The following is a 14,177-nucleotide window of genomic DNA, read 5'->3' as shown; positions in this document are numbered from 1 at the left end:
ATACTTCTACCCTGAAAACTATAAAATATGGTTTAGATCAATTAAATAAAACTTAAAATGAAGAGATATGCCATATCCATGAATTTTAGGGACTCAATATTATAAAAATGTCAATTCTCTCCAAACTGATTTATAAATCCAATACAATCCTATAAAACTCAGAAGATTTTTTTTTTGGTGGAATTGACAAGCCGACCCTAAATTTTATATTAAAATCCAAAGGACTTAAAATAGTCAAAATAATCTTGAAGAAAAACAAATCTGGAGTGTTTATACTATCAGACATCAAGACTTACGAAGCAGCAGTAATTAATATGCTACTGGAATAAGGATAGTCACATAGACCAATGGAACAGAAAAGAGAGTCTAGAAACAGACCCACACATTTGCAGTCACCTCATTCACAACGAAAGCACAACTGCAATTCAGTGGGGGAAATTATCGTCCTTTTACTAAATGGTCTGGGCCTATTCTATCCATAAAGGAAAAGAAAACAAAACAAAACAAAAATCTTGAATCTCACCATACACTACACAAAAAAATTAATTTGAAATAAATCACAGACCTAAATGTGAAAGGTAAAGCAATACAGCTTCTAGAACAGAATATTGTATGATATCTTCATGAACTTGGAAAAGCTGTCTTAAATATGATCCAAAACACACTACTCATGAAAGAAAAAATTAAATTGGACTCCATTAACATTAAGAACCCCTGTTCATCCTAAAGCACCATTAAGGCAAGACACAAACTGGAAAAATGTATTTGCAATACCTATATCCAACAAAGGACTCAATACCCATAACATATAAAGAACTCTTATAAATCAGTAGGAAAAAGACAACCTAATTAAAAATTGGGCAAAAAGACTTGAACAGGCACTTCACAACATAAGATATCCAAATGACCAAAAGTATATGAAAAGGTGCTTAACAATATTAGTCATCAGGGAAAATGCAAATTAAAATCACAGTACAATATGATTCCATTCCCACCAGAGTAGCTAAAATTATAGACTGATAGTACCAAGTACTGACAGAAATGTGGAGCAATAGGTACAACCACTTTGAGAAGTGTTTGAAAGATCAACTAAAGCTGGACATAAGTACACCCTGTGACCAAGCAATTCCACTCTTGGTATATACCCAACTGAAATCAATGCTTATAGTCTATGGAAGTTTTATTTATAATAGTCCCAAACAGGAAATAATCCAAACGTTCATTAACAGCAGTTGGCAGGTAAATTGTGGTATAGTCTTACAATGGAAAAAGAACATATTACTGCTATATGCAACAACATGGCTGAATTTCATGCAGAAAATGTTATGTGAAAGTAGCCAGACAGACACAAGAGAGTGTGCTGTATATTTTTGTTTATATGAAGTTCAAAAACAGGTAAAATTAATCTATGTGGTAATGGAGGTCAGAATAGCCATTACCGTTTGGGAGTTTTTGACTAGAAAGAAACACAAAAGAGACTTATGGGATGCTGGAAATACCCTACATCTTTGACGAAAGTTTGTCTCTCAGGTTAACTACCTGAACCTCTGGTTTGTGTCATCTGACTCATCTGGGCTGCCTCTGACAAAGCCAGATCCCAGGTGCTAAAGTACGATGCTTTATGTGAGCCAGAGCCTCTGTGCATCTGTCTAGGCCAGTCTTGAGCACCAGAGAGAGTGGAGCTGCCACTCCAGCCCAGCGGAGGCCATGCTAAACTAGGCCCTCTTCCTAGGGAAGCAGAGAAGAGCCAGCAGGAGATGAGGCAACCGTAGCAGCAGCATGGACTCCACTGAGCAAGCAGCCAAGGCCAGCAGGGAAGGCCAAGCAAATCTGGGGAGGCACCTAAGCTGGGTCTATCATACCAGATGACCCCTGTCACAGGCAGCTGCAGCAGCCACAACCCAACAAGGGCAGGGCAACTAAGGGCTCAGACTCCTCAGGGATGAAGTGTTGGGTTACACCAACAGGCAAACAAGCAACACAGATCAGCCAAAATACTGGCTCAATGTGAGGGAAATTGGTGATGAAGGAAGGAGATAATAAATATCTATAATGGCCTTGAGCTCTAGCAGCAGACACCGCAATTTATTTAAATAACTCTCTTGCTTTAGATATTTTAGGAGATTGCAATTGGCCACCACTTTGAAGGAGATTCTATGAATGATTGGACTTGAACCTTCTCTCAAGGAAAAAGCGAGACAGCTTGTGCTCACAAAAAAAAATGCAAACTCTACAGTATAGTATTGGAGCTAGATAGTATGAAAGAGTATGAGTGGATGTGAGCAGTTCAAGGGATGAATTGTACTGGACTTATCTTATTGACCTCCTTAGATTTTCTTAGTCCCATCAGTCTACTGGACCCTCAGTCACTTGCTCCTCCTCAGTCACTACCCACTCCTTGCAAGCCCAAGTGGTTCCACTGCCAGAGATCAAGCCGGCACCACTTGGAATCCTTAGCTCCTTGTATATCACAGGGCATGGTATCTCTCTTTCCAAGCAGCCGCTGAAGCAGCTGGACAACACAGCCAGGAAGTTCAGGGGAGTTGATCACCTAAAGGAGATGAGAAGGAGCCAAACACTTTCCCTTCCTTCCTCCAATGGACTGTTCCAAGGCATGGTTTCTTTGTATAGCCCATTAGGAGATATCCCAGATGGCAGAGCAGGTGCACCTGCAGGGTGGACTGTTGGGTCTCTTCATTGTACCAGTGTGGTAACACTTCACCTTTCACTACTTCCCAGCCATCCCTGACTCATTTTCCCTTCCCCTTACTCTCACTGCTCTGGGATTAAACTCTCAAATCATTAGCACGTAAGCTAGCCTTAGGCTCTGTTTTCTAGGGAATCCAGGAAAGATACACATAGTTGGGGGTCTGAGACATTTTAGAATCTAAATTTTTTATGTCATATGTACAATAAATGCAGACATTTATTCAATAAGCATTGAATAAATTATTTTCATATGAAAGCATATTTGGATCATCTGGACAACCACTTTATAATTGAGTACTTCCACTCTATTTCAGTGCTTTACTTTCGATTGCTTAAAGATTAAGCACTTAAGCAATAAATACTAATTGTTAGCAATAAGTACTAATTTAAATTTTATGAGTCAATGTCAAAGACAAGGAACAGACAAGATGAAATTGATGCTTACCACCATGCGAAGACCAAATAAAGTCATGGGATGAAGGGATATTTCAAGTAATTTGAATGCAGGAAGGTGGTGGACCAATTTGAGTTTCCATCTGAGGTATGGAAAATTTAAAAGAATCTATGTGGTAGATGGCAGTCCATAATTCATAGCCTGAGAGACGTTAAGTTTCAGTAAAATAATTTCATATTGTTAATTTGAATTTTGTTGACTGATAGGAGCTATGGAACAGAGAAAGGAGAGGACTGATGAGAAAACTTGAGGGAGTTTGCTTTGCACAAAACAATTTTATCTTTTCTCTCTATTATAAAATATTCAGTAATATCTATGTTGCTTGCTAATGCTTTTGGTGCAAGTGGATTGTCTGAGGCATGCACCAAGAGGTGCTGAGGTTATGTCAAGATCAATGAGGATAAAAATAAAGACCACCACGAGGGATAACTGGATACATGATTTACATTTAATGAATGCTTATTGAATACACAGAACAGTCAGGTCTCGGCTGGGCAGGTGGGGGCTGGAGGGTGGCATTGGGTGAGCCAGTGTCCCTGGCTGGGCAAACATTTGTAAGAAGTAAACATCTTTCAATGGCCAAGCTGCTTATCACCTGTGAGTCCTTCCAGGGAACCGGATGTGGGCGCCTCACCCTCATTCTTAGCATCTGGCACAGGCGAAGTCAAGGCCAGCGATCCTTTTAAAACAAAATATTTAAAAGTACACAGAATTTGAGACTAAGCTTTGATTACCCTCATATTGGAGATAAACGCAATAGTTAAACAATTTTGGATCAAGGGGTTTAAGTCCTTGGTAAACTACCTCTGATAACTTGTGTCTATATGTTCATATATATAAGGGTAAAGAAAGCTGCCTCCAAAACCAATACTTCCCAAAGAGAGAAATCCAAGGGAGAAGTACAGCAATGGGGTCATTTAAGAGTTCTGTTTTCATCTTAGTCCTTCACTTTCTGGAAGGGGCCCTGAGCAATTCACTCATTCAGCTGAATAATAATGGCTATGAAGGCATTGTCATTGCAATTGACCCTAATGTGCCAGAAGATGAAACACTCATTCAACAAATAAAGGTAAGTTCGAAATGGTAATTATCCATGCTTTTTTTTTAAAAAAAATGAAGTATAATATTGTGATAGAGGGAACATGAGTTCTCTAACCCCAGTTGTGTGACACTGGCAAGTTATTTTCATGTCTGAGTCTCGGTTTCTTCAGCTGAAAAATGTTAATAGTAACACTTAGCGATTAGGATTCTTTGCGAGATGAGATAATAAATGCAATGTACATAACTCAGGGTTTGATACATTGTTGATACGATGACGTCTACATTTATTGGCTGTGGATGATTTCATTGAAAATTATTTAATTCTGCACCAACGTAGAGCCCCCTACATTTGGCAGATATTGTGAGATGCACAGAGGATACATTCCTTTGCCTGGTTTTACCATTGGCTTATATCAAATTCTCCTTTTATTCTCCTAATTGTAACCCCCTTCTCTGTGATCCTAATATAGGAGCCAAGGATAAAATCTCTGACTTAAGAACAACCCTGACCCTTCCAGTGGGAAGAAACCCCGCATTTTACCAGCTCCAATGGAAGGGATTCTCTCAGGGCTGCTGAGTGGCCTCATCTCACTTGTTACTTCTTCTGTGGGAGAAGGAAAAACTAGGGAAGAAGGCTCTTGCCGTCCTGGCAGAGGTGTCTAATTGTTGTAAGGTGGAGGGGTTAGAGAGGTCATATACAACAACGAACAGCTAAGAATAAGAGGGAAATGCCTTACAAAAGACACGCTAGAGTCTAACTGTAGCATATCAGAGGCAGTATTGTGTAACAAGCAAAAGTACTGTCTGTAAAATGGGAGTAAACAGGGGGCCGGCCCCCTGGCTTAGGGGTTAAGTGCGCGCACTCCGCTGCTGGCGGCCCAGGTTAGGATCCCGGGCGTGCACCAACGCACTGCTTGTCCAGCCATGTTGAGGCGGCGTCCCACATACAGCAACTAGAAGGATGTGCAACTATGACATACAATTATCTACTGGGCCTTTGGGGAGAAAACGGAAAAAAAGAGAGGAGGATTGGCAATAGACGCTAGCTTAGGGCCGGTCCTCCTCAGCAAAAAGAGGAGGATTGGCATGGATAATGCTCAGGGTTGATCTTCCTCACAAAAAAAAAAACCAACAACAAAAAAACAAAAATGCGGGTAAACATAAGTACCTTCCTCATAGGATTTTGTGAGTATTAAATTTAACAATGCATGCATATAAGGGAAGCTGGGTGAAGGATATATGGGAAGTCAGCACAATGTCTGCATATCTTCTGTAAGTCAGCTGTAAAATTATCTCAAAAATTTGAAAAAAAAAAAAAACTTTAAGAATGCAGTCATAGAGCCTGGTACATAGTAAGAGCTCAGAAAATGGTGGGCAAAGTAATCAGTCACCAGTCCCTCTTTTAATCCTTCTTGATGGAAATGACTCACCCGTCTTAACCAAGCCAAGGGGACTGGGGCTCGCTTCTGAGCAAAATTTCTGAGTATGAGCTCGGAAGTTAATACGGCAAGGACTCCCAGTGTTGTCCCAAAGGTTCCTTGCTCTGAGCAGGAGCAAACCCAGAAAAGTGGAGTCTGGAGAGAAACCACCAAGAGGAGTTTGGGGCTGGAGAATCGCAGTAGTTGAGAGAGGAGGGGAAGCTTGCCTGTTTAACCTGAAGACTGTCAGATATTGCTGCCATCAGTAAAAGGAAAATTCATACCTTTTGAAATCTCTGAACAATCAGAAACCTTGGGTACGTTTTTGATTGCCTCTAAACTTGGAAATAGCATCAGCAAAAATGAAGGAGCCACTTGGAGCAACAGACACAGAAAGTGTGGGAGAAAAATATGACCAGCAGGTTTCTTCTCTGGCTAGACAGTCAGTGGGGCTCAGGAACATACCAGAAGGAGAACAGAGATGCCTTGTGCCTAATGACAATGGAAATTTGTATTTATACGATGCTTTAGAGCTTTCAACGTGCTTTCATCTCATTATTTCTGGGGATTTTCCTTCTGAGAAACATACTTCTCACTACAACTAGTAAATTGGCTTTCTGCTTTGAGTCCTAAATGAGGTGAGTATGGGATAAGTTGGTTTCCACATTTCCTTCTCTGTAACAGGACCACTTTTACAGGCAGTAGTGTGCTCAGAGGCCCTAACTGAGTAGTTCATCAAAGTGTGTTCCTCCCTTTTTGGTGTTCCAGAAGTGTAGAGTTGAGGGACCTCATTGTGGGCTTTACCGCCTTTCCTGGCCATTCCTCACTCTCTGCTCCAACAACCTTCTTTCTGAGGGGAGACTCTCCCCCGGGTGCCCTGGTGGGGACAGAAGCCTCTGAGTCAACTCTTAAATACTTGCTTCAGCAGGACAAGCCCCAACATTTCTCCACCTACAAGTCCAGCAGATGGCGCTGCAGCAGTTCCGTCGACCACACCTGTGCTCCTGTCAGTTTAAGTTGAAGCAGCGAGAGCACACGTCACAGGATGAGGGAATGAGGGTCAGGGAGAAGCATGCTCTCTCTCTGTCACACACAAACACACAAGACGCACAATGGGAGCAGTCTAGGGTCTCCTCAATGCAGGGAGCCCAGGCACCTCCTGTCTTGGTACTCCTGGACAGTTTGCCATTCATAATCACTTCATTCATTCATTCATTTGTTCATTCACCCGGCAGACATTTGCAGAGCATCTACATTATGTCAGGAACCAAGAATCTAGTGGTGAACATACACTAACCCTGTCCCTAAGGAATTTCTAGCCCATCCTGTAAACTGTCATCTTCAACCTTCTCTCAGCCTTGAGTATAAATGTCTATTTGGACATGAGGTCCCTCTCAAAATCTGGAACAGATGCCAAAGCAAAGATCCCTTATTAATGTTTCCACTAAAGCATGGAAGACAAGACCATTTCTTGCTGCTTATCCTTCTTCCTGGGAGACACTGAAAAGTCACATTTCCCAAGTCATATTATAATATGATACTCTAAGGTAGGAAGTTTTATACCCACTTTTCAACTTTTCTGGTGATCCTGACTCAGTGTTTTTATTTTTAAAAATGACACAATGTTAAATTCTCCTAGCGATTGTTGAAGATCTGGCTTTTTTGGAGGAAGAAAATGCAAATCAATAATGAGAATTTTTTTAAAACTAGCAAGGCAACCATTATTATCAATATTTGAAAGGAGAGAAACTGAGGCTGGAGAGATAAAATAAATTCCCCAAATTTATCACGTTAGGAAGTGGCAGAGCAGGGTTCACCTCTGCGTCAATACCTGAGTACTGCTTCCCCATATAACGCTGCACTGTTTCTGCCCCTAAGGCCAACCCCACTGGGCACTGGAGTCTAATCACTCTGGTCTGCTCCAGGAAGGACTTTCATCCTGCAATGATCCCTTTTTTCTCTTGCATCATCAGGGAATTTTTCCATTAGCACATACATATGCTATAATAGTTCCCGTTTTTAAAAAAAACAAACCACACAAAACTCCCTTGTCCTGAAGTGCTCCTTCGGCTACTGCTTCGTTTCTCTATTCTCCTTTAATTTACAGAAAACTTCTTGACCTGTTGTCTGTATTCACTGCCTCCACTTCCTCACCTCTCCCTCTCTTGAATTCACTCATATGGAGCTGTCATCTCCATTCCACTAAAATGGCTCACCCAGGATGCCAAATCCATTGATCAGTTCTTAGTCTTCATCTTACTTGATTGCTCAACAGCATTTGACACCTATGATCACTCTCTCCTTCTGGAAACACTCTCACCCCATGCCTTCTGATTTCCTTCCCATGCACCAGCTGCTCCTTCTGAGTCTCCTTTGCTGGCTCCTTCTCTTCCCACCTCTAAATGGTGGTGGCTTCCGGGGCTCAGGCTTCAGCCCTCTTCTTTCCTCTGTCTACTCTCACTTTTGAGGCCAGTGATTTCAGATCTAATGGACCCAATGCCCTTTCAATAATAAATATCTTGTGATACCCTCTCTACTCTCTTGTCGTGATGCATCTCAGGGAACCTGCTGAGGTATTTATAATTTAACACTATGGCTCTTCCATTGTAGAGAAATAAAGTTAGGTGTAATTTAAAAAGAAATTATATAATTAGGCCACTTCCTTATATCTGACACTTAGTACTATACTAAAAGTAAATACTATCATAACATTTGGTTAGCCCCCAAATTATTACAGGAGTCAGCGGGTATTGAAGTCATATTCATTTTAATTTGAGTTTCTCTCCAAGTCCTGCTTGGTGTGAGACTTTGAGACTTATACTCTCTAATTGTCAGTTTCTTTCTAAAGGTTTATTGATCCTCAAAGGATCAAATGAGATGAAACTAATAGCTTACATTTAATAAGCACTTGTGCTAAGTAAACACGGTTCCAAGTGCTTTTTTGACTTCATTTGGTCCTCACAACCTTATGAGCTGGTCACTGTAATATTTTCCATTTTATAAACGGAGAAACTGAGGCTCAAGAGGGCTCAAGGAAATTGCCCGATGTCCCACAATAGGTGGTGGAGCCGGAATTAGTGTCAGCCTCAGGAGTCTGCATTGTCAACCATTACACTGTGACACAAATCATGCGGTAAGTGCTCAAAAAGGTTAGCTATTATTATTAATAAAAGGTATTTCCACATTTTCCCTTCCCATTTTGATATAACCAGTCTTTGGAAATGCAAAATACAGATGTAAATTTGAATGATTGGTAAGTTTGTCTATTTCCAGTCGTAATTGCACTTGTTATGTATGTTTTCTTTTTTCCCAGGACATGGTGACCCAGGCATCTCCATACCTGTTTGAAGCTACAGAAAAAAGATTCTATTTCAAAAATATTGCCATTTTGATTCCTGAAAAATGGAAGACAAAACCTGAATATGTGAGGCCAAAACTTGAGACCTACAAAAATGTGAGAATATCAAGTTCTTTTTCCAAATTCAGTTTTCTTCTGTGATTCAGACTTTTTTATCAAAATGTTCTAGAATCAAATGAAATTGATTCAAAATACTGCAGTGTGACTAAGGTCAATTCATTTGCTGAAATTTTGTAATGATAAAAACTTTTTCTTAAATTTTAGGCTGATGTTCTAGTTGCTGAACCTAATCCTCCAGGAAACGATGAACCCTATACCGAGCAGATGGGAAATTGTGGAGAAAAGGGTGAAAGAATTTACTTCACTCCTGACTTCTTAGCAGGAAAAAAGTTGCCTCAATATGGACCACAAGGTATGGAGAGAGATGAAATATTCTGCTCTCTTTTTCATAGTTTAATAATTTTATGTTCAAAGTAGATGAAAAATAACATTATCTTTCTGACTAAGCCCATATAAGCCAAGTAAACTATTCACTTAAAACAGGGATTCAGAAGAGTGCATTTCTCATAAATTTAATTTCTTCATATTCTGCATACATGTATAAATATAGTATTTTTAATTTTCAGAAGTTATTATCAGATAATATTAGTAGCAGAAAATAATTGTAAAATAGTTTAATATGTAGTATTAGCTTTCTGTGAATCTGCAGGGAGACTCACCTGAATGAATTAAAACCTCCTGTCTGAAATTCAGGTAGCAGCCACCGGACGACAGAGACACACAGTGCTCTCAGACTTTTATGCACATTCAAATTTATAAACGGACTGTTAAAATGCAGATTCTGATTCAGTAGGTGTGAGGTGGGACTCAAGAATCTGCATTTTTAACAAGATCCCAGGTGATACTGATACTGCTGGACCGTGGACCACACTTTGAGTAGCAGACAGAACATCCTTGCAGTTCAGCTCTCAAAAACGTGTAACTAAGGAAAAAGTTTCTTTTTACGTCACAAAATAAATTCTTTATCATTCCCATATGAGCTATACACAGCAATCTTTGGAAAACAAACAGGCAATGTAGTATATAGATTATGTATACTTTCCAAGTATAACCAAATGATTAGTATTAACTAATTAGGTTAAGTAATAACTAGTATTAGACTTCTTTACTATCTCGAAAAGATTGGAACCAGCTTCTTTTTCTTCATTTAAATAGTCAAGGCAGAGGAAACAAACAAACAAACAGAAGAGCCCAGGCGCCTTCATGCCCCACCCGCAAACACTCTAGAGCATCTACAGACCTTATCAGAGAGATAAAGTCTTGTCAAGCATACCTCCTCTGTGTTGTTCTTCCACAACACTCCATTTCACCTCCATAACAGGAACAGAAAATTCCCAGTGTATGGCTCAATAAGTGTGCGTTAAATTGATTTACCTAACAGCCCCATCCCACTCTGGAGCCCGCTCCAGCATCATGGTCACCATATATAATGTCATTCCTTTAAAATCTCTCCTTTCCGTACTATAACTCCACATCTGCTCCCTCACAATCTTCCTTTACCTTTAAGAGGCCACTAAGTGTTCCTCAGCACCTACAGAATAAAGTCCAAATCCTTAGTGTGAGATTCTAGGGCCTCCTTAGTATGCACCCCCTCACCTAACCCCCAAATTCAGCCTACCCAGGAACTTACATTCCAGAAAAACTGAACATAAGTCACTAAGATTCATCCAAATTTAACAAACGCCCATTGAGTGCCTATTAAGTTCTAGACACTATGTGCCCAGACGTGACAATGAAGTTATGGTGCCTGTCCTCATGGAGACAAGTGTCTAGTGTGAGAGACTGGCAAGTAAGCAACAATGACAATATAACAGGACAAGTGCCATAATAGAATATAATGAAAGTGCAAAGGAGGGTTACCTGGACTAGTTTGGAGATGTCAGAGAAGGCTTCTAGTACACATAAGCTTGATTTTGAAAGAAGAGTAGGAGCTATCCGGGCAGAGACAGGGAAAGAGTATTCTCAGCAGAGGAAAAATATTTTAAAAAGGACCAGAGATGAGCAAAAGCATGGTGTGGCTCTAGAAAGTAAAAGGAATTCAGGAATTCACTGATTATGGAGTTTTGGAACTGGGTGGAAAACAGCAAGAAATATGGCTGCAAAGAGGAGCAGGGCCTGTATCATCAGGGACCTTGTATGCCATGTTGAGAAGTTGGAGTTAACCCTGAGCACCATTAGGGGAGCCATTGAAGACTGGAAACATGGAAGCCAGCTGGGTGGCTATTGCAGTAATTCAGAAGTAACTGGCAATGAGACTGGAAAGATGAGAATATGTCAAAGCAAAAAGGCAGAGGTAGAGTAGGCAGACCTCCAGGTTTGAGCAGATATGAGCCATGAGAGAAAAGGACCTACTGGGGATGCTGCCCTGGCTGCCCTGTGAGTGCCTCTGGCTCCCATAAGAGGTCCATAGGAACCTCCACCATTACACCTGCACCACTAAGGCTTTTAGTTATCCGATCCTGCATGTCATCTGCTAGATCGTGAGCTACGTAAGGACAAGGCAGTTGTTTCATCTTTGTATGAATAACTGTCTGGCACTTACTTGGTGCCTAATTAACATTTGATGAGCCAACACAAGTAGTTATATTTTACGGAAGTGTGCAGTTGCCATATTAGATTTTTCTTTTAAGGAAATAAAACCTTTAATTAAAAAATTAACATAACAAAGCATAATAACATTCAGAACAATGGCTTTCTCCCAGTGTGAGAAGGTAATTTTGCCATTCTTATTGTAATCAGGTGTTTAAAATATTTTCTCACAGGAAGGGCATTTGTCCACGAATGGGCTCATCTACGATGGGGAGTATTTAATGAATACAATAATGACCAGAAATTCTACTTATCCAAAGGAAAAAACAAAGCAGTAATGTATGTATATTTTGATTTAACTTTTCCCAAACTGTATTAAATTGCAATGAATTTTTTCTTTAATTGATCACCTTAAAAATATCAGTCTTTCAGGTGTACATCCTTATACTTCAATTTCTGTAGACACTGCATTGTGTTCACCACCAAAATTCTAGTTTCCATTCATCACCATATGGTATACAGAAGTCAAAATGTAACAATGTACATATGAAATTTATATAATGTTATAAACCAATGTTAATTTTAAAAAATCAGTTTTTTGTCATTTTCTATCTGTCATTCTCTCACAGTGCCTTCTTTTTCAGATCTCCACACAACTACCGTTTTTGCTCACTTTACAAGGGCTTCAGTTGAATTCTCTACTCTGCAACTACAAATCTTTTGCCTCTTTTTGTGTGTGTACAACTATAAGAAATCCACAGGTGCTATGTTCTGTGTCTCCAGCTTCTTGTATCAGAATCTGTGACATAAACAAAGCTAATGGACTCTTCAATGCTTTGGGGGAAGAATGATGTCTGTGTGGATTTTGTCAGTGTGAATGGGCCTGGGAGGGATTGTGGAACTTATCTGAAAGATGATCCAAATATTAAAACAAAACAGAAAACATCTCCCAATTTGAATTAAACCCTGTATGGTATGAGTAGAAAGCAAACCGAACCCTTGGAAAGTACTCTTGGCTGCCATGATTTTATGGGCAAGTTCTTGCAACCAACAGTTTCAGTGAATATAAACTGCTTTAGTACGAACATAAAAGATAGGGAACGTCCCAATTTATTTTAAAGAGCTAGCATCACTCAGATACTAAAATCTGACAGATGGCATGAAAAAGAATTCTGTAGATACAGCTTTCTAAGAAGATTTTAAATAAAAGAATAGTAAATTACATCTGGTAGAATTAAGAGAATAACAAACACACTAAGGCCACCTAAGATGTCTCCCAGAAATCCGAAAATGCTGTGATATTGTTAAGTAATTTATATAGGGTATTGAGTAAAGAAGAAAAATAAGTGATTATTCCAAAAGATTCTCAAAATGAATTGGATAACTTTGCACATTTGTGCCTGAGTTAAAAAAAAACAGCAATCTCTTTTTAGAGACTAGATGTTGGTACAACACCCCTCTCTGCTTCTGCTTTCAGTTCTACCCGCCCGATGGCTCTTTAAGGATATGCTGTTGGCTTTGGTTCTGTTATCTTTACTGGGTCCAATGGTTTCCAAGCAGAGCTGCACTAGGCTCAGAGTTCAGCCTGGGCTTCTCATTTCTCCCCCAGAAGCGTTAGTCCCCTCCACTTTTCCCTTTCTTTATCACACTCAAACTCTGACAGCTTGGTCCACTTCCATTATATTTTCAATCATCATTATCTCACTTCAGGCATAAGTAGACACTAAGTGCCCCCTAGAGCCATGAATACCGGATCCCTTTAGCTTGTTCCCTCTGCATGACATAGACCACACCCCAGGGTCACTTCCCTGATGTGATCCTATGTTGGACTGACCTCTCAAATCTCAGCCAAGATGCCGTTCCAAACCTGACGTCTACCTTTCCCACTTCTCTTTTCTAAGCTTCCCGACAGTTAGACCCTGTATATTCCCTTGAGAGAAAAGCTGATCAGTACATATTCCTTTCTACAGATCTAGAAATGTCTACGTATACAGCATGTTTTTCCTTCCACAGGTAACATTAGCAAAGCTGACACGATTACCGTGTCCTCTTAAAAAGAAATTTTATTATAACATATTAATAATATTGCCTCTTGTCCAAATTTTTTTCTATTACTTTTAAGGCCTAGAATAGTAATAGATGGGACTTTTACTTATTGAATTTTAAATATACTATAAAGCTACATTAATTAAAACAATGTGGACTGACAGACACATATATAATAATTTACCATTTAATATAGTTAGAATTACAAATCTATGAGGAAAGGCAGAATTTCTTAAGATATCAGGACAATTTTTAACTATGTGGGGGAAAAAATTTAACAGATCCTCTTCCAATTGGATTGACTCATTAAACATAAAAAACAAAAACATAACAAAAATTAGAAAAATATTAACAAATATTAAACTGCTATACAGTGAATTTCTTTCTAAGCATTCAAGAATTGGAAAAAGACATAACTAAAAGAATAATAAATTTGGCTACATATAAATTAAAAATTTTATTCACACAAATCTAACATTAAATAAAAAGGTAAAAAACAGAAAAAGATATTTGCAAAAATTAGAAAACCAGGCTTTTAAATGCTTAGTATTGTAACACATAA

General features: G+C 39.4%; 1 protein-coding gene across 1 annotated transcript in view; it reads left to right on the top strand.

The window, feature by feature from the left end:
• The first annotated feature begins 4,004 nt into the window (after positions 1–4,004).
• CLCA1 (chloride channel accessory 1) overlaps positions 4,005–14,177 on the top strand; it is a 30,434-nt gene continuing 20,261 nt past the window's right edge. Inside the window, exons 1-4 of the mRNA XM_004431572.3 lie at positions 4,005–4,232; positions 8,936–9,076; positions 9,245–9,392; positions 11,803–11,908. Of these exons, the coding sequence (XP_004431629.1) occupies positions 4,071–4,232; positions 8,936–9,076; positions 9,245–9,392; positions 11,803–11,908 (557 nt within the window). The 5' untranslated portion in view covers positions 4,005–4,070. The remainder of the gene's footprint in view (positions 4,233–8,935; positions 9,077–9,244; positions 9,393–11,802; positions 11,909–14,177) is intronic.

Source organism: Ceratotherium simum, chromosome 2 (genome assembly GCF_057802395.1).
Source record: "Ceratotherium simum simum isolate JZ-2026a chromosome 2, ASM5780239v1, whole genome shotgun sequence".
Lineage (NCBI taxonomy): Eukaryota > Metazoa > Chordata > Mammalia > Perissodactyla > Rhinocerotidae > Ceratotherium > Ceratotherium simum.
Note: the sequence above shows the minus strand (reverse complement) of the source record. Positions and strands in the feature narration are given on the sequence as shown.